At 30.5% G+C, this 18,278-nt stretch overlaps 2 protein-coding genes across 4 annotated transcripts; both read left to right on the top strand.

Moving 5' to 3' along the window:
- Nucleotides 1–3,298: 3,298 nt before the first annotated feature.
- LOC123300100 (BLOC-1-related complex subunit 5) lies at nt 3,299–6,112 on the top strand. Of its 2 annotated transcripts, XR_006535375.1 has the most exons (5): nt 3,299–3,622; nt 3,680–3,849; nt 4,416–4,604; nt 4,740–5,581; nt 5,932–6,112. XR_006535375.1 is itself a non-coding variant. In XM_044882571.1 (4 exons), the coding sequence occupies exons 1-4, from the start codon at nt 3,376–3,378 to the stop codon at nt 4,953–4,955; spliced, it is 822 nt and encodes a 273-aa protein (XP_044738506.1). In that variant the 5' UTR covers nt 3,299–3,375; the 3' UTR covers nt 4,956–6,112. The 2 variants fall into 2 exon arrangements, 1 of the variants encoding a protein (XP_044738506.1); XM_044882571.1 differs by having other exon boundaries at nt 4,740–6,112.
- A 1,521-nt stretch (nt 6,113–7,633) lies between these two features.
- LOC123299826 (lachesin-like) lies at nt 7,634–18,195 on the top strand. 2 transcript variants are annotated; one of them, XM_044882205.1, is made up of 6 exons: nt 7,634–7,718; nt 16,549–16,947; nt 17,085–17,276; nt 17,491–17,665; nt 17,784–17,923; nt 18,141–18,195. In XM_044882205.1, exons 1-6 carry the CDS (start codon nt 7,667–7,669, stop codon nt 18,179–18,181), a joined length of 999 nt encoding a protein of 332 aa, XP_044738140.1. In that variant the 5' UTR covers nt 7,634–7,666; the 3' UTR covers nt 18,182–18,195. The 2 variants fall into 2 exon arrangements, with proteins under 2 accessions (XP_044738140.1, XP_044738139.1); XM_044882204.1 differs by lacking the exon at nt 7,634–7,718 and adding an exon at nt 16,144–16,350.
- The last annotated feature ends 83 nt before the right edge of the window (nt 18,196–18,278 follow it).

Below are 18,278 nucleotides of genomic sequence, written 5' to 3'. Positions count from 1 at the left end.
GTGGAGCACAAGTCATAGTATTTTACCCGCTTTTATTGATACTACGTATTGATCGCAGCGCCTCACTTATTTTATCCATATTTCGGGGACAATATTTTCTATAGCGATCGTTCTCCTGCCTATATGCTTCATGGTATTTTACTATGACTTGTGGAGTGAAGCACAAGTCATAGTATTTTACTATGACTTCTGGAGTGGAGCACAAGTCATAGTATTTTACTATGACTTGTGGAGTGGAGCACAAGTCATAGTATTTTACTATGACTTGTGTAGTGGAGCACAAGTCATAGTATTTTACCCGCTTTTATTGATACTACGTATTGATCGCAGCGCCTCACTTATTTTATCCATATTTCGGGGACAACATTTTCTATAGCGATCGTTCTCCTGCCTATATGCTTCATGGTATTTTACTATGACTTGTGTTGTGGAGTGGAGCACAAGTCACAGTATTTTACTATAACTTGTGGTATGGAGCACAAGTCATAGTATTTTACTATGACTTGTGGAGTGGAGCACAAGTCATAGTATTTTACTATGACTTGTGGAGTGGAGCACAAGTCATAGTATTTTACTATGACTTGTGGAGTGGAGCACAAGTCATAGTATTTTACTATGACTTGTGGAGTGGAGCACAAGTCATAGTATTTTACTATGACTTGTGGTATGGAGCACAAGTCATAGTATTATACTATGACTTGTGGAGTGGAGCACAAGTCATAGTATTTTACTATGACTTGTGGTATGGAGCACAAGTCATAGTATTATACTATGACTTGTGGAGTGGAGCACAAGTCATAGTATTTTACCCGCTTTTATTGATACTACGTATTGATCGCAGCGCCTCACTTATTTTATCCATATTTCGGGGACAACATTTTCTATAGCGATCGTTCTCCTGCCTATATGCTTCATGGTATTTTACTATGACTTGTGTTGTGGAGTGGAGCACAAGTCACAGTATTTTACTATGACTTGTGGTATGGAGCACAAGTCATAGTATTTTACTATGACTTGTGGAGTGGAGCACAAGTCATAGTATTTTACTATGACTTGTGGAGTGGAGCACAAGTCATAGTATTTTACTATGACTTGTGCTCCACTCCACAAGTCATAGTAAAATACTATGACTTGTGGAGTGGAGCACAAGTCATAGTATTTTACCCGCTTTTATTGATACTACGTATTGATCGCAGCGCCTCACTTATTTTATCCATATTTCGGGGACAATATTTTCTATAGCAATCGTTCTCCTGCCTATATGCTTCATGGTATTTTACTATGACTTGTGGAGTGGAGCACAAGTCATAGTATTTTACTATGACTTGTGGAGTGGAGCACAAGTCATAGTATTTTACTATGACTTGTGGTATGGAGCACAAGTCATAGTATTATACTATGACTTGTGGAGTGGAGCACAAGTCATAGTATTTTACTATGACTTGTGGTATGGAGCACAAGTCATAGTATTATACTATGACTTGTGGAGTGGAGCACAAGTCATAGTATTTTACCCGCTTTTATTGATACTACGTATTGATCGCAGCGCCTCACTTATTTTATCCATATTTCGGGGACAACATTTTCTATAGCGATCGTTCTCCTGCCTATATGCTTCATGGTATTTTACTATGACTGGTGTTGTGGAGTGGAGCACAAGTCACAGTATTTTACTATGACTTGTGGTATGGAGCACAAGTCATAGTATTTTACTATGACTTGTGGAGTGGAGCACAAGTCATAGTATTTTACTATGACTTGTGGAGTGGAGCACAAGTCATAGTATTTTACTATGACTTGTGGAGTGGAGCACAAGTCATAGTATTTTACTATGACTTGTGGAGTGGAGCACAAGTCATAGTATTTTACCCGCATTTATTGATACTACGTCTTGATCGCAGCGCCTCACTTATTTTATCCATATTTCGGGGACAATATTTTCTATAGCGATCGTTCTCCTGCCTATATGCTTCATGGTATTTTACTATGACTTGTGGAGTGGAGCACAAGTCATAGTATTTTACTATGACTTGTGGTATGGAGCACAAGTCATAGTATTTTACTATGACTTGTGGAGTGGAGCACAAGTCATAGTATTTTACTATGACTTGTGGAGTGGAGCACAAGTCATAGTATTTTACTATGACTTGTGGTATGGAGCACAAGTCATAGTATTTTACTATGACTTGTGGAGTGGAGCACAAGTCATAGTATTTTACTATGACTTGTGGAGAGAGGCACAAGTCATAGTATTTTACTATGACTTGTGGAGTGGAGCACAAGTCATAGTATTTTACTATGACTTGTGGTATGGAGCACAAGTCCTAGTATTTTACTATGACTTGTGGAGTGGAGCACAAGTCATAGTATTTTACTATGACTTGTGGAGTGGAGCACAAGTCATAGTATTTTACTATGACTTGTGGTATGGAGCACAAGTCATAGTATTTTACTATGACTTGTGGAGTGGAGCACAAGTCATAGTATTTTACCCGCTTTTATTGATACTACGTATTGATCGCAGCGCCTCACTTATTTTATCCATATTTCGGGGACAATATTTTCTATAGCGATCGTTCTCCTGCCTATATGCTTCATGGTATTTTACTATGACTTGTGGAGTGGAGCACAAGTCATAGTATTTTACTATGACTTGTGGTATGGAGCACAAGTCATAGTATTTTACTATGACTTGTGGAGTGGAGCACAAGTCATAGTATTTTACTATGACTTGTGGTATGGAGCACAAGTCATAGTATTTTACTATGACTTGTGGTATGGAGCACAAGTCATAGTATTTTACTATGACTTGTGGAGTGGAGCACAAGTCATAGTATTTTACCATGCTTACACTATGATAAGTAGCTCGATCTAGTGCGAAAATAATAAACCAAAATAATATGCTTCCATGTTTTACCGACATTATGTAGAATTCTACATTTTGGTGCCTTTTATAAATATTTAATTTATTTAATCCAAATTATATGAAATAACGGGGAAAATTCTGGAAATTCTTCATTTTTCTTTAGCTTTGCATATATCTTTTAATTTTTATCATATTAGAATATTACATGGCGTAGCAGGACGAAATTTAAATTAGGAACGCTCATGAAATGTCAAACCATGTCAACCGAACTCATTTCAAAACATAAATAATATTATCTTAGATAAATATTTATCACCAAAAACTATTAATTGTGTTTACTTTTTAAAAGAATTCGTGTATGTTTAATAATAATACAATCCAATATTTATTTAAATAAAATAATTTGTTATTTACATTAAAATAAAATTTTGACAAGTCTGACATTTTTAAATCAATACAAAAATATGAAACTCATTTAAAGTAACACCACATTATAATTTTCAAACAAAATGGGATCTGAACAATCTAGTCAAGCGAATCAATCAAATTTAGCACAACGTCAAACAAGTTTAACCCAGGGTAATGTACGACAAGCGAATTTACGACGACAACATACAATAGCAAATCCAGGCGCTGGTGATATAATATCAGATAGCAGTGATACAGGTCGACCTGGTTCAACATCACCTGGTCCTAGTATATGTAGTGATTCCGATTTACCGTATATTCCATATACGGTAAATCGTCCTATTGGTGGTAAGTGAAAATAAAGCTTTTCGTTTTCTGAATAATAATTATGTTTTATTTTTTAAGCTGATTCCCCAAAATTACCTAATAAACAACTCACAAAAGGCAAACAACGGAAAATTACCAAACAAGCTAGTTTAAAGACAATTAAACCGAATGTACATAATATTGTGGTCGTTAAACCAGCTGTTGCAGGTCCAACAGTTGATAAGGATCCAGATGTATTACGTTTACAGGTAATTTTTTATATTCTTACGTCAAGATTAATATTCTGAAAAAGGTCAATCTTAGATGGAGGGAAGAACGTACTTGTGGTACTAAAAGACAGATATGGTCTGAGTACAATCGCAGGCGTTCCGAAGTTCTCATATCATTTCCAAGGGCCTCTGTTTGCAAAGTTGTTGCGGCTATCACAGGACACTGGCTGGGCGGCAAGCATTCTGAACGCTTAGATTTGGCAGTGTATCACGACTACTGCAGGAGCTGTCACAGTGGTGACGAGGAGGAGACAATGTCTCATTTTCTCTGTCACTCTGTTTCTCTTGTCATGAAGAGATGGACTTACTTGAACCAGCCTCTCTTTGACGACCTCTCCGACCTAAAGGCAGTCGACGTCAAACCCTTTCTGCTGTTCTTAAACAGCTCCAAATGGTTCATGGAGTAGTGGCCGGGGATGGGTGTGTGTCCCACCCCAGGACAGTCACTCTAACCTAACCTAACCTACATCAAGATTTCGATTTTTGATTTGACGAGTATAATTTGGCTGATTTAATTTAATAATTAATGTTTATTATCTTTTTAGAATATTCCAATGTTCCTACCAATTATGCGAGGTACCTTAAATCTACCAGCAGTACGAGATCCTGAAGTATTAGAACGCTTAGATCCAGCACCGTTTAATAATTTGTGTCTACGATATCAAAATCATTTGTACACTTGTGCAAATCTTGTGGCAACGGAGCAAAATTCGATTACACAAAAAATAAGAGAGGTTATTATTTATGTTATTTATGTTTACTCATTTATCTGGGAAATAAAGGAGCTGAAATCCATGTTTAAATCATAATCATTACATCTGATTCATTTTATTTCATTGAATTGAATTGATTCATTGAATTTTTTTTAGGTTGATTCCGATATTACTAGAATTTTAACAATTGCAAGTGAACGTCAAAAACGATACGCAAAATATGCTGGAAAGCTACAAAAAATCCAAGAATTATCTCATTACCTGAACAAATGTCATATGTTACTAAATCAAACACTAGAATCGATTGAAACATTAAATAATATGTTGGATATTGAAGATCGTCTGGAACCATTCGTATGGACTACTGGATAACTGTTTCCGAAAATACAATAATTTTAAAACGCTTAAAGCACCAATGCAAACTGGTAAACTATTTTTGTGATTGAATAACTTCTAAAACTTTTGAAAACAATTATGTTACGGGTAGTTTCAATTATTTTTAGCTGTTATTCGAAGTTTAATTTAAATCTTTCTTGCTAAATTGTGTATGTAGCTTGAAGACGTGGAAAATATGTTTTTAATTTTTGTTAACACTGTTTCATAACCCTGAAGTCGTAAATTCGAGAAAACGGATAGGTAAAGAATGAAATTCTAAGACGAAAAATTTTCTAGAAGTTACCAATCTACTAAGAAGGATAATTTCAAAATTGTATTTTTCAAATTTTGCCACATCTTTAAGTTACATTCCGTAAATTTTTTAATTAATATGAATTTATAGATAGGACTGATCAAATTTCACTTAATATAAAGTTCAAATAATCGACATTAAATTTTAAAATTTAATTCATTTAACGCTTATAAATTTTATTACTTGTCACAATGGGAAACGTATTAATAAAATATGTATCGATTTGTATATCTCAAGGCTCAACTCCATTAACACCTCAAACAACGACAAGTTTTTAAATCAGGGGCGGATTTATACGTAGGCAAAGTATGTGCATTTTTTTTCAATTTTAGTCAATTTTGCGTGAAACAATAATTTGAAAAAGTCACCACTTCACTTAAACTGTATCTAGTCACTATGGTCGCGAATGTCACTATCCTGGAAGTTTTAGAACGTTTCTCAGAAATTTTTTGTTTTGTAAACCTTACTTATGATTAAAAAGTTATTTCATTTATTATATTAAATATTTCTCAATTTCCAAATAAATAAAACAGATTTTTGTTTATAAAAAAAGGCGGCACTTTGATGCCTGCCTATGGGCGGCAAATTCGTAAATCCGCTCCTGATTTAACTCATTTAACAAACGAAGTCGTACTTGCAACCAAATGTCACTTTGATTAGTTTGCTGTAACCCAATACACGAGTTTGGTGTCATTTGACGCGTTAATGGAGTTGAGCAAGTTAATTTCTATATAATTTAAATTAAGCTTTCCAGGTTTCAATCACCAAATACTATTGTTATCGGAATTGTAAATCGATGCATATTTTATGTAAAGTGTAAATAATAGGTACAGATGTAATTTTAAGTGCAATGTTTTTATTTTTGAGTTTATTTATAAATATTTTGTAATTTTATGTATATAATTCTTGTTTCTAGATAAATTATAATAAAATCTACTTATTTTCAATGAAATTTGAGAACTATTACTGAAACTTATGTACAAAAACTTTTAACTTTACGTTTTTTGTTGAGGGGTGTTATAAGTTAAACCGCTACATGTGTTTCCCTGGCTTGCAGGTTCTTTAGCGATGGTTCTTAGACATGTTTTAACAAAATCGGTTTGGCTGTTTAGACCATTGTTGCAAAAAGAGGCGTGTTATAAGTTTGACGTGAATATCTGTGCGGCTAATTGTAGCATCGTAACTTTTAAACGGATGCACCGATTTTGATTATTTGTTTTTTGTTTGTAAGGTGACTTTATCGAAAGTGTTCTTAGCTATGTTCCAAGAAAATCTGGTAAGATGTCGGGGGTTTTCTAATTTTTTTGTTAATTTTACTTGTTTTTTTATACAAACCAACTTTTGACCGTTCAAAAACAGTAACAATATGTCATGGATAGACACTATCGAAAAGGAATTTTTATATAAAAAATTTGTTTTATAGATTATCTCGTTTTTTTAACAGGACATAATCATAAATTATTACTGCTAGCTGAAACAAATTTGAGATTATCATGTAAGTAAAGGCATATTTTTGTATTTAGCATCTGTTTCTATATACTTCTAACTGAAATTGTTAACTTTTTCATAAGGAACAACTTCCAAAATTAGGAATAACTAACGGTTTGAGTTATACACAGTATATATATCTACTTGTTTATGTAATACAGGTTGCAAGCACTGTTTGTGGGTGATAAAGAAAAAACAAGTTTTTAAAATTTAATGACATCACCAAAAACAAAAAATAGACATTTCAAGGTAAATTATAATTAAATTTATTTTTTATCAAAATTTCATCAACTAAAAACAAGTCTAAATAATCACAAATGTTGACTTGAAAAGTTGATAGTTTAGATAAGACAAGATTTTTATCAAAAAAGATATATTTTTGGCAATAAAGTATAAAGTTTGTAAAAAATATAAAGAGCAAATATGTCTATAAAACAAGTGAAAACAAATCAGCCGTCGTTTATTTGATTTTCGAGACTATTTTCTAGAATTTTTTTTCCGTTTTTTGAGAATGTTTCACTAGACTACTAGTTGAAGTTATCTGCAAATTTTCAATTGCTTATCTTTTATAGTTTTGGAGAGAATGGACACCAAAGTTTTGTCCTAATTTGCGCCCTCACTGGTAAACAGTTGTTTATTTATTTTTTTATAAGGAACATTTTTTACATTAAACTTTTGGTCTATCTATAATGATTTACAATTACTGTTAGTAATTCTGTATTCTTTGTTATAATGTATACTCGATTTTGAATATATTCATTGTTACGGATCCCTAAAAATGATCATTTATATTTAAAATTTCCTCAAAAGTTCTGCAACCCGACTAAAACATTATCATATTTACAAACTTGCGTATTTAAATAATTATGAATTGTTCGTTATACAAGTTAATATATATTCAGAGAAAATGTATTTTTTTGGTTTTTGTGTGATATTTTTGGGTACATTTACCTTAAAAAGTAAGTATATTTTTATATCGAAATTTTATAAATCAAAAATTATTTATTTTCAATTGTTATTGATTTCAATTGTATATTAAATGGACAACAAATGCCTTCGATTTCTTATATTCCACGAGATATAATAAAAAATGCTATGTCGAATTAGCTTGTGCTGTCGAAAATGCCGATAAGTATCCAATTTTATGGATAAAACAAAATGATTCGAATTCATAGAAATTGTTACCGATTTCAACCGGTGTTTATTTAAATTTAAATACAACAGATATCAGATTTATGCTTCACTACGATATGATAATACTAATGATAGTGTAGATCTGATGCTGGAGTTTATGAATGTCAGATTCTCCTTTAAACAAATAATAAATAACAAGGATATGTTTGGTAACATTTCCAAACTTAGATCCAGAATTTCAGTTTTTGGAAAATCGAAAGTTTCAAAATATTGTTATGGGTCAATAAAAATTATCATCATTTATAAATAAAATTTCCCGATTAATAAAATTATAATCTGTATTAAAGACCTCTTCGACCCGAATAAAACATTATCATATTTACAAACATATATTTAAAATCAAATAAACCAGTAATTGTTAGCTCCGTATAGTTAGCAGATAAAATTGTTATTTTTCACTCAAACTATTTCAATTCATTTGGGAATCGTTTGGGAGGATTTGGGAATATAATTTTAGAATTTGGGAATTATTAGTTTTCCTGTAATTAATGATTCTTTTTTCAGCGTATAGTTAGCAGGTAGGAAATTAAATCCACTTAATTTCTATCTTATTCGAAAAGAAATCATTTGGGAATTACGATAAACACGGTTTCAGAGTTTGGGAATGTATAATTAATTAATTACACCTATTTTTTAGTTGATTGATAGGTTATGTTAATTAACCGTACACCTGAACCATTAATTGTTATATAGCAGTATGGCGCCAATATTCAAATATTACTGAATAATTTATTTTATAATTTATGTAATTGTTAAGTTTCATTTTCCCTTAAAACTGTTCTTATTCAATTGGAAATCGTTTGGGAAGATTTAGGAATATATTTTTATTATTTAGGACTGATTAGTTTTCATTTAATTAATTAGTTCTTCAAAGCGTATACTTAGAAGGTAAAAAATTAAATTTTCGCCATTTTTGCTTTATTTGATAATAATTTACATGGAGACTAATCTAATTAATTTGGGAATCACATTAAACACGGTTTCATCATTTGGGACACTAAAATTATTTAATTAATTACATTTATTTTTTAGTTGATTTTTTGTGGTTATATTAATGGCGGCAATATTCAAATGTTACTTCATTTGAAAATACGATATATTATCACTATATTGGCATAGATAATATATGGTGTTTAATGCATTCCCGTTTTTAATTGATATAATTTCGCAAACTCAAGTACGCCTGATCCCTGCTTTATATAAAGAGTTTATAGCATATACTTGAAACTCGATAAATAACTTTCTTCGATAAAAAAAAGCTTCAAACAAAACATTTTGGGTCAATATGCGCACATCTTACGCAGATATTTATAAACTTGACCTAAGATTTCAAGTTGAATGAAAAGCTCAATCTACTCCGTAATTGGTAACAGATAGAGAAACACTTTAAATTAGTTAATTAACATAACCTATCAATCAACTAAAAAATAGGTGTAATTAATTAATTATACATTCCCAAACTCTGAAACCGTGTTTATCGTAATTCCCAAATGATTTCCTTTCGAATAACATAAAAATTAAGTGGATTTAATTTCCTACCTGCTAACTATACGCTGAAAAAAGAATCATTAATTACAGGAAAACTAATAATTCCCAAATTCTAAAATTATATTCCCAAATCCTCCCAAACGATTCCCAAATGAATTGAAATAGTTTGACTGAAAAATAACAATTTTGTATACTAAGTATACGGAGCTCTTTTATACCATGCATATATGTAATATGCAAGGTATACTAAGTTTAGTCTCAAGTTTGTAACGCTTAAAAATATTGATGCTATGCACAAAATTTTGCTGTAGATGTTCATAGAATCACCTAATTAGTCCATTTCCGGTTGTCCGCCCGTCCGTCCGTCTGTCTGTGGACACGATAACTCAAAAACGAAAAAAGATATCGAGCTGAAATTTTTACAGCGTACTCAGGACGTAAAAAGTGAGGTCGAGTTCGTAAATGAGCATCATAGGCCAATTGGGTCTTGGGTCCGTAGGACCCATCTTGTAAACCGTTAGAGTTAGAAGAAAAGTTTAAATGTAAACAATGTTCCTTATCAAAAAGTAAACAACTTTTGTTTGAAACGTTCTTTCGTAAACATCACTGTTTACCCGTGAGGGCGCCATTTAGGCGGAAATTCTATGTACTATTCTTGAATATCAGTTATTTATATGTCACATATATGTATGTATTATTAAACAAATCAACATTGACTATGCATGGTATCTCAACAATTAACTCAACAATTGTTTGTTTTCACTTGTTTTTTTTAAAGTGTCTACGTTTCATTTATAATTTAAACCATTCCCCCCCCCCCTTCTTTCTAAGTCCTGGCGGAAGATCAATTCTTAAATTAAAGACCCGTCTTGGCTAGGACGAATGCAACTCTTGAGCGTTTAAATTAGTAATCCATCTACTACTTGGTGTATCACCATTTATGTTAATGATCAATTTCATGTACGGAACACGAAGGTGGATACGTTGAGACACGTAGGAACTGACCTTAAACTAACAGTTTTTCCTTTTGTAGTCGACGATGTATGTTGTGAACCCTGAATGTGTTTTTTGTTTTATTTAATAGAGCCCTAGTAGAATGCTCATCAGTATTGTTTAATACTTGACGATCACTCAGGCTCTTCCAAAAATTATGCAATCCTCTTCACTAGATTGACTATAACTACAATAGATCATTCCATCAAACCATTTTAAATGCACATTGTTCCATTACGTGCTTTAATATATACACATACATTCAACATACTTCTAGCGCGAGCTGACATAAAAGTTACATTTGTCTAGAACCTTATGTATCTTCCTGCGTGCTACCTCTATGTTTCACTTATTGAACCAATAATAATAATACAAGTTATCTACATTTACCAACCAAGCAATGTATACATTGCTTGAGTTTTTTGTAATGTGAAAATACTACTACTAGCACTTAATACTTTCACCAAAAAACTAAATTTTTTTAATTTTTTTATGTGGGATATTAATTAGCATCAAGAAAGGATGCAGAACGGAGGAGAAAAGTACGGAAGCCTGAATGTGTCCATAACTTCTTTTAAAAGTGTCTACTAAGTGTTATAATTTGTTTTACGTAGTTAGTTAGTTAGTTAGTTTATAATGCTTTAATTAGCCTTTTTCCTTAAAAGATCCGATAGATGGCAGGAAATAAAAACATAGGAAAAAAGCTAATTAAAACATTATATTTTTTAAATAATATTAATAAAAATTTTTAACTAACTACATAAGACAAATTATAAACATTATCATTAAATTTAATTATTATCATTAAATCCGGACATACAATTATTAATAATTCCAGACAGTTTCGGAAGTGGTTAATTAAAGAATAGTCATTACCGACTGACATTTTCAAAAAGGTTTGTTTCCATAATGTCCCACAAGTCACAAGAGTGGTGAGAGCAATTATTAAGAGACAGAAGTTATGTGACATTATAGTCTTAATAATTGCTCCCATCCTATTTTAATGTTATAATTTAAAATAATAGTAATTTAAAATTAATATTTTAGTAACTTTTACTTAAGATGAGAGGTTGACACTTTAGTAGGTATTACTTTAACTATTGAAGCATATGATCGCGTAAAAAAAATAGCGCGTTACCGCACCACAACTTTTTTAGGGCCATTTTACAAAAGTCCTGTTTTTTGCATTCAGCTGCGGTTTGAAATTGTGTGTGATACTTCATGGGTACAAAAGCTACAATCCATTTAAATCTCAGCTTTGAATCTTTAAAACAACAAGAGCTATGAAGTTTTGAAATTTCGAGCAAAATCGATGGTTTTTTGGAATTTGTGGGGACATCGATGGACCAATCGGGTTCATTCGCAGCTCATTCTTTTCGCCTTTTTACGGCGCGTAAGCTTATTGAACACTTTTTTATTTTTAACTCAATTCGACGGTGTCTGACGCGAAAGACCGGATTAGGCCACTTTACCATTTTTTTGGACCCCTTCCGACCATCAAAAAATGTTAGATTTTAGTTTCCTCAATTTGTATCATAATGATATACTAAATTCAATTTTTTTCTCCGAACTCAGAATTAAATTATTCAAAAAGTTAATTTGATCATATCAAAGCAGTTGGACTAAAATTATATTTCTAAAAAGAGATCAATCATCGAGATGATATTGAATTTGGACAATTCCTATAACTCGCCGATGTACCTATTAACCCAAATGTTGAATTGAAACCTATGGAAATATCTGACCAAGGCATTGTAATTACTAATTTCTCATGTTTTCTATCATTAGTATGTTTTATTGCGTAGAATTAGTTTTAATTTTTATTATTATTACTTTTTTCAGTTATGAAAATACTGATTCGTCAAAACACTTACGGAATAGCTGACCGAGCACTTTTTATGGATTTTCAATGTTTTATTAAATAAATTAAAGGTGGAAATAATATTATATAAATCTATTGAAAATAAATTATTTTTATTTTAGAAGTAAATTATTTATGTACATATTAAGTGAAAACAAATAAACATATTATTAATAAACATACATATTAATATTGCACATATTAATTACATTTTACTTTTTTTTACATTAAATTTTACATTTTGGTCCGCTCAAAATAATAATAATGCTTTTGCGAGAACTTATCAAAGTTTCGGAAGTGAAAAAGTTGAGATAATTATGGCTATATATACATAAAAAACGATTTTTGGCCAATATTTCAACAACCAACTGAATGAAAAAAAGGTTCAAACAAAAATTGTCGAAAATTTTTTTTTCCTAAGAAAAATGTAGAATAAAAAATTGTGATATCTCAAGTCATTTTAATATTTAATTAAATAAAACAAATATCATAACCATAGATAATAACTACAATCTATCGTAATATATGTTCATGTTTCCCCCCATTCCCCTTGTGTATGTAAAATTTTGTATTTTTAATTGAAAATATTTAATTACATATTAATTATATGATTGGAGCAACTTTGGAATCTGAAAGAGTATTTACGGAGCAATTTTTTGATATTTTTCACTGATACATCTAATTATTTACTTTCTATTATTATTTCTTTTTTGTTTTTCTGTCCCTTCCCGCTCCCCCCAGTTTATGACATTCCCTTATGAATGACGTCATCACATACCTGTTTGAATTGCAATTATTAATTTTAATTAATTATGCAAAAATAATAGATATTTATAAATCGTTATTGTTATATCCCGAAAGAAATAAACGGGAGCAATTTATTGATAGCAAAAACGTTAGGAAAAACTATCAATTTACTGAGATATTGGAAAATAAAATTTTGTATTTTTAATTGCAAATATTTAATTAATTGATAATTTAATAATTGGAGCAATTTTGGAATCTGATGGAGCATTTAGAGAGCAATTTTTTGATGTATGATTTAATAAATTTTATTAATATTCCACGGTAACTATATTGTGGTACAAGTGCACTTGTTGAAAGTGAAATAGTTGGTTTTATATTTGTGGGTAGACACTTTTAAAAGAAGTTATGGACACATTCAGGCTTCCGTACTTTTCTCCTCCGTTCTGCATCCTTTCTTGATGCTAATTAATATCCCACATAAAAAAATTAAAAAAATTTAGTTTTTTGGTGAAAGTATTAAGTGCTAGTAGTAGTATTTTCACATTACAAAAAACTCAAGCAATGTATACATTGCTTGGTTGGTAAATGTAGATAACTTGTATTATTATTATTGGTTCAATAAGTGAAACATAGAGGTAGCACGCAGGAAGATACATAAGGTTCTAGACAAATGTAACTTGTATGTCAGCTCGCGCTAGAAGTATGTTGAATGTATGTGTATATATTAAAGTACGTAATTGTTTTTACACTGATCTTCGCTTGAAATTGCGTAGTCAATCCAATGAAGAGGATTGCATAATTTTTGGAAGAGCCTGAGTGATCGTCAAGTATTAAACAATACCGATGAGCATTCTACTAGGGCTCTATTAAATAAAACAAAAAACATATTCAGGGTTCACAACGTACATCGTCGACCACAAAAAGAAAAACTGTTACTTTAAAGTCAGTTCCAGCTCCGTATACTTAGAAGATAAAATTGTTGTTTGGGAATATAATTTTATTATTTAGGACTGATTAGTTTTCATGTAATTAATTAGTTTTTCAAAGCATATACTTAGAAGGTATATAAATGTAAAATGGGTAAATAAATAAATGTAAAAGGTATATAAACTGTAAATTTTCGCCATTTTTACGTTATTTGAAAATAGTTTACATGGAGACTAATCTAATTAATTTGGGAATCACATTAAACACGGTTTCATCATTTGGGAAAGTATAATTAATTTATTAATTACATTTATTTTTTAGTTGATTTTTTGTGTTTATATTAACGGCGGCAATATTCAAATGTTATATAAAGAGTTTATAGCATATACTTGAAACTCGATAAATAACTTTTATCGATAAAAAAAGCTTCAAACAAAACATTTTGGGTGAATATGCGCACATCTTACGCAGATATTTATAAACTTGACCTAAGATTTCAAGTTGAATGAAAAGCTCAATCTACTCCGTAATTGGTAACAGATAGAGAAACACTTTAAATTAGAAAGTTTTTATGGTTAAAAATGTAACATGTTCGAAACATTTGCCGAAAACAGTATAGTTAACGAAAAAACGGACTGAAAAGTTTTACCCAAAATAATTATAACTTATAATTGTTTCTACGTCATCAAGACACTCTTCGAAAAATATTTTCCAATAAATCCAATGAAAGTGGTTTATTTTTCCATAAAAACCATTTTTTGTTCAAATTGGAATGAAGAAACACGCAAAAAAATTAAAACTCTGTCTTAACTATTCGGTTATTTACAACAAAGAAAAATAAGTGCTCGGCTATTGTTTGTAAGTTATAGATCAGACTGAATTTTTTATTGAACCCGAAAACTTGATCGAATTGAATACCCGTATAAGATGTGTACCTTTGAATACATCATTTTTCGTTTGAAGCATTTTCCTGGATTCAACTTATTTTTCGAGTTTTACGTATATATCAAGTTAAAAACTCTGTAAAATGCTCAAACCAACTCAACCAAATATGTGAAATTATATAGTTCAAAAAGAAAACCAAATTAAATACATTTCAAATACCTCCTACGCTAGCTTGTACCTGTACCTGTACCTACTATAAAAGAATAAATATTTTATTTACAATTTTATCAATACAAATGCAGTTTTTATTTCATGATCAATTTATTTATCTTTATTAGAATAAACAGTTAGACTATCAATAATTTTCCTTCCTATCCACATCTTATCCACACTTCAAACTTCCTAATTAACAATTCTTTTATTGGACGAATTATTAATCTTTAATAAAAATAAGAGAAATTTGAAAGTAATTTCGCATAAAGCATTAATCTGCACCTACATAAAAAATGATACAAATGATCATATAGAAAATATCCATTGAGTATTTTGACATTAATCAGTCCCAAATAATAAAATTCCAAAATCTGAATATTTTGACATTAATCACTCCCAAAACACTTCAAACAAACCTTCACAAACGATTCAGTGATCTTTGAAAATTTCCCGATTAAATAAAAATAGTTTTAATGTCAAATAAACATTTACATAAATTAAAAAACAAAATTATTGTCAATGAAGTAACATTTGAATATTGCCGCCATTAATATAACCACAAAAAAATCAACTAAAAAATAAATGTAATTAATAAATTAATTATACTTTCCCAAATGATGAAACCGTGATTAATATGATTCCCAAATTAATTAGATTAGTCTGTCTCCATGTAAATTATTATCAAATAACGTAAAAATGGTGAAAATTTAATTTTTTACCTTCTAAGTATACGCTTTGAAGAACTAATTCCTAAATCTTCCCAAACGATTTCCAATTGAATAAGAATAGTTTTAAGGTAAAATAAAACTTAACATTTACATAAATTATAAAATAAATTATTCAGTAATATTTGAATATTGGCGCCATACTGCTATATAACAATTAATGTACAGTTAATTAACATAACCTATCAATCAACTAAAAAATAGGTGTAATTAATTAATTATACATTCCCAAACTCTGAAACCGTGTTTATCGTAATTCCCAAATGATTTCCTTTCGAATAACATAAAAATTAAGTGGATTTAATTTCCTACCTGCTAACTATACGCTGAAAAAAGAATCATTAATTACAGGAAAACTAATAATTCCCAAATTCTAAAATTATATTCCCAAATCCTCCCAAACGATTCCCAAATGAATGGAAATAGTTTGAGTGAAAAATAACAATTTTACCTGCTAACTATACGGAGCTGTAATTGTTCGCTATAAAAAGTATATCCCGGATACAATGTATTTTTTTGGTCTTTGTGTAATATTTTTGGGCATATTTACCTTAACAGGTATGTATTTTTATTAATAAATTATTACAAAGTTAAAGTTACGATAACGAATAATACAAATGAATAATTTTAATAACGATAGCTTTTGTTTTTGAATAACTATATATTCAATTGTTTTGAAAAAAAAAGATACACACCTCCACACCATTTTAAAGTAATTTTATTTTAAATTATTCATAATTTGTTTTTCCCGTATAGTAAATGGACAACGACCGCCAGCAATTTCGAATATTTCGCATGAACAAATTAAAGAAATTGGAGGTACCGCCGAATTATATTGTTCGGTTCAGTATGCACAAGAGTATCCAGTTTTGTGGATTAAATATGATCATTTAAAATCGCAAGAAGTATTACCGATTTCATCGGGTAGTGCTTTAATTATAAGAGATTCTCGACTCGCATTACGTTATGATACAGCTAGTTCTACGTATACGTTGCAAATTAAAGATATACAAGAAACGGATGCTGGAGTTTATGAATGTCAGATTATCCTTTCAAAAAGTAATAAAATATCAGCTAAAGTGGAATTACATATTGGTCGTAAACCAATTATTCACGATAATTCAACTAAGTCAATAATTGTATCTGAAGGACAACGTAAGTTAAAACTTCTTTTTCATTCAGCTAACATGTTCATAAATAATCCATAAATAATTTTTGGATAACAGAAGGTTTAAGCGTAAATCGACTGTACCTAATAATTTGATAATTTTTCCCTAAAATGTTTTTTGTAGCTGTTCAAATGGAGTGTTTTGCTGATGGTTATCCATCTCCAAAAATATCATGGCGTCGTCAAAATAATGAAATTTTACCAACTGGTGGAAGTATCTATCGTGGCCAAATTTTAAAAATTACGGCAATTCGTAAAGAAGATGGTGGTACGTATTATTGTGTTGCTGAAAATGGAGTCGGCAGAAGTGCAAAACGTAAGTATAGTTTTATCTTTTGATTTTCGAGTGTCAACAACTACTACGAATTGAATCGGAAAGAGAATTTTCGATCATGAAATTAGAGTTTCTAATAAAGTATAAATCATTACGTTCATACTTTGCACGGTCCTGTAATTTGCGCCTTCCTGTATTTTATTCTTTTTTCATAAAAAACGCTTCTTCTTAAATTTTTTTTATTCTATTATTTTAGGTGCTATTGAGGTTCATGTTGAATCAGCTCCTGAAATTATTGTATCTAATTCAAGTTTAAGCCAAGCATTGCAGTACGACATGCATTTACAATGTCATATAATCGCATACCCTCCTCCGGCTGTTGTTTGGTTAAAAGATGGTCAACAGCTACCATACGATGGTCCACATTACAGGTAAATTTAACAAAAAATGATAGGTTCCGTTATCTAATGCGGCAAAAAAACCAACAAAATTTTTTTATCAAATTATCAGAAAACGGCATTTTATTTATTTTCTATTTCTTTTCGTTAGAATATCACATTTTTCCACTGAAGATAACACTCTAGATACAATTTTACGAGTAATGAAGATTGAAAAGCAGCACTTTGGTAAATATGTATGTAAGGCAACAAATAATCACGGATCTAGTGAAGCTACTATAGAATTATCTGGTAAATACTCAAAACCTCTAATTTTAGATTGGCTGCGTTTTGAAATGAATGCGCGTTTGTTTAATAGAGAGCAGAAAATTAATTATCAACGTATTATAAGAGTGTTTAACGTCTAGAAAGTACTTAGAATGTAATTTCATCGCTTGTATCAACAAAACACAGCCAATTAAAATATTTAAATTTTTCTATTATTAATCGAAATATTGTGCCTTTATAGAGTCTACGAATCCTGTATGCCCGCCAGCCTGTGGAAATTAAAATAGAATCAGAAAGAAAAAAAATTTGGAACAACGACAATATTTACTAATAAATATGGATTTTACTATGAATATCAAATTTCTAACACACAAAGAAA

Source organism: Chrysoperla carnea, chromosome 5 (assembly GCF_905475395.1).
Source record: "Chrysoperla carnea chromosome 5, inChrCarn1.1, whole genome shotgun sequence".
Taxonomy (NCBI): domain Eukaryota; kingdom Metazoa; phylum Arthropoda; class Insecta; order Neuroptera; family Chrysopidae; genus Chrysoperla; species Chrysoperla carnea.
Note: the sequence above shows the minus strand (reverse complement) of the source record. Positions and strands in the feature narration are given on the sequence as shown.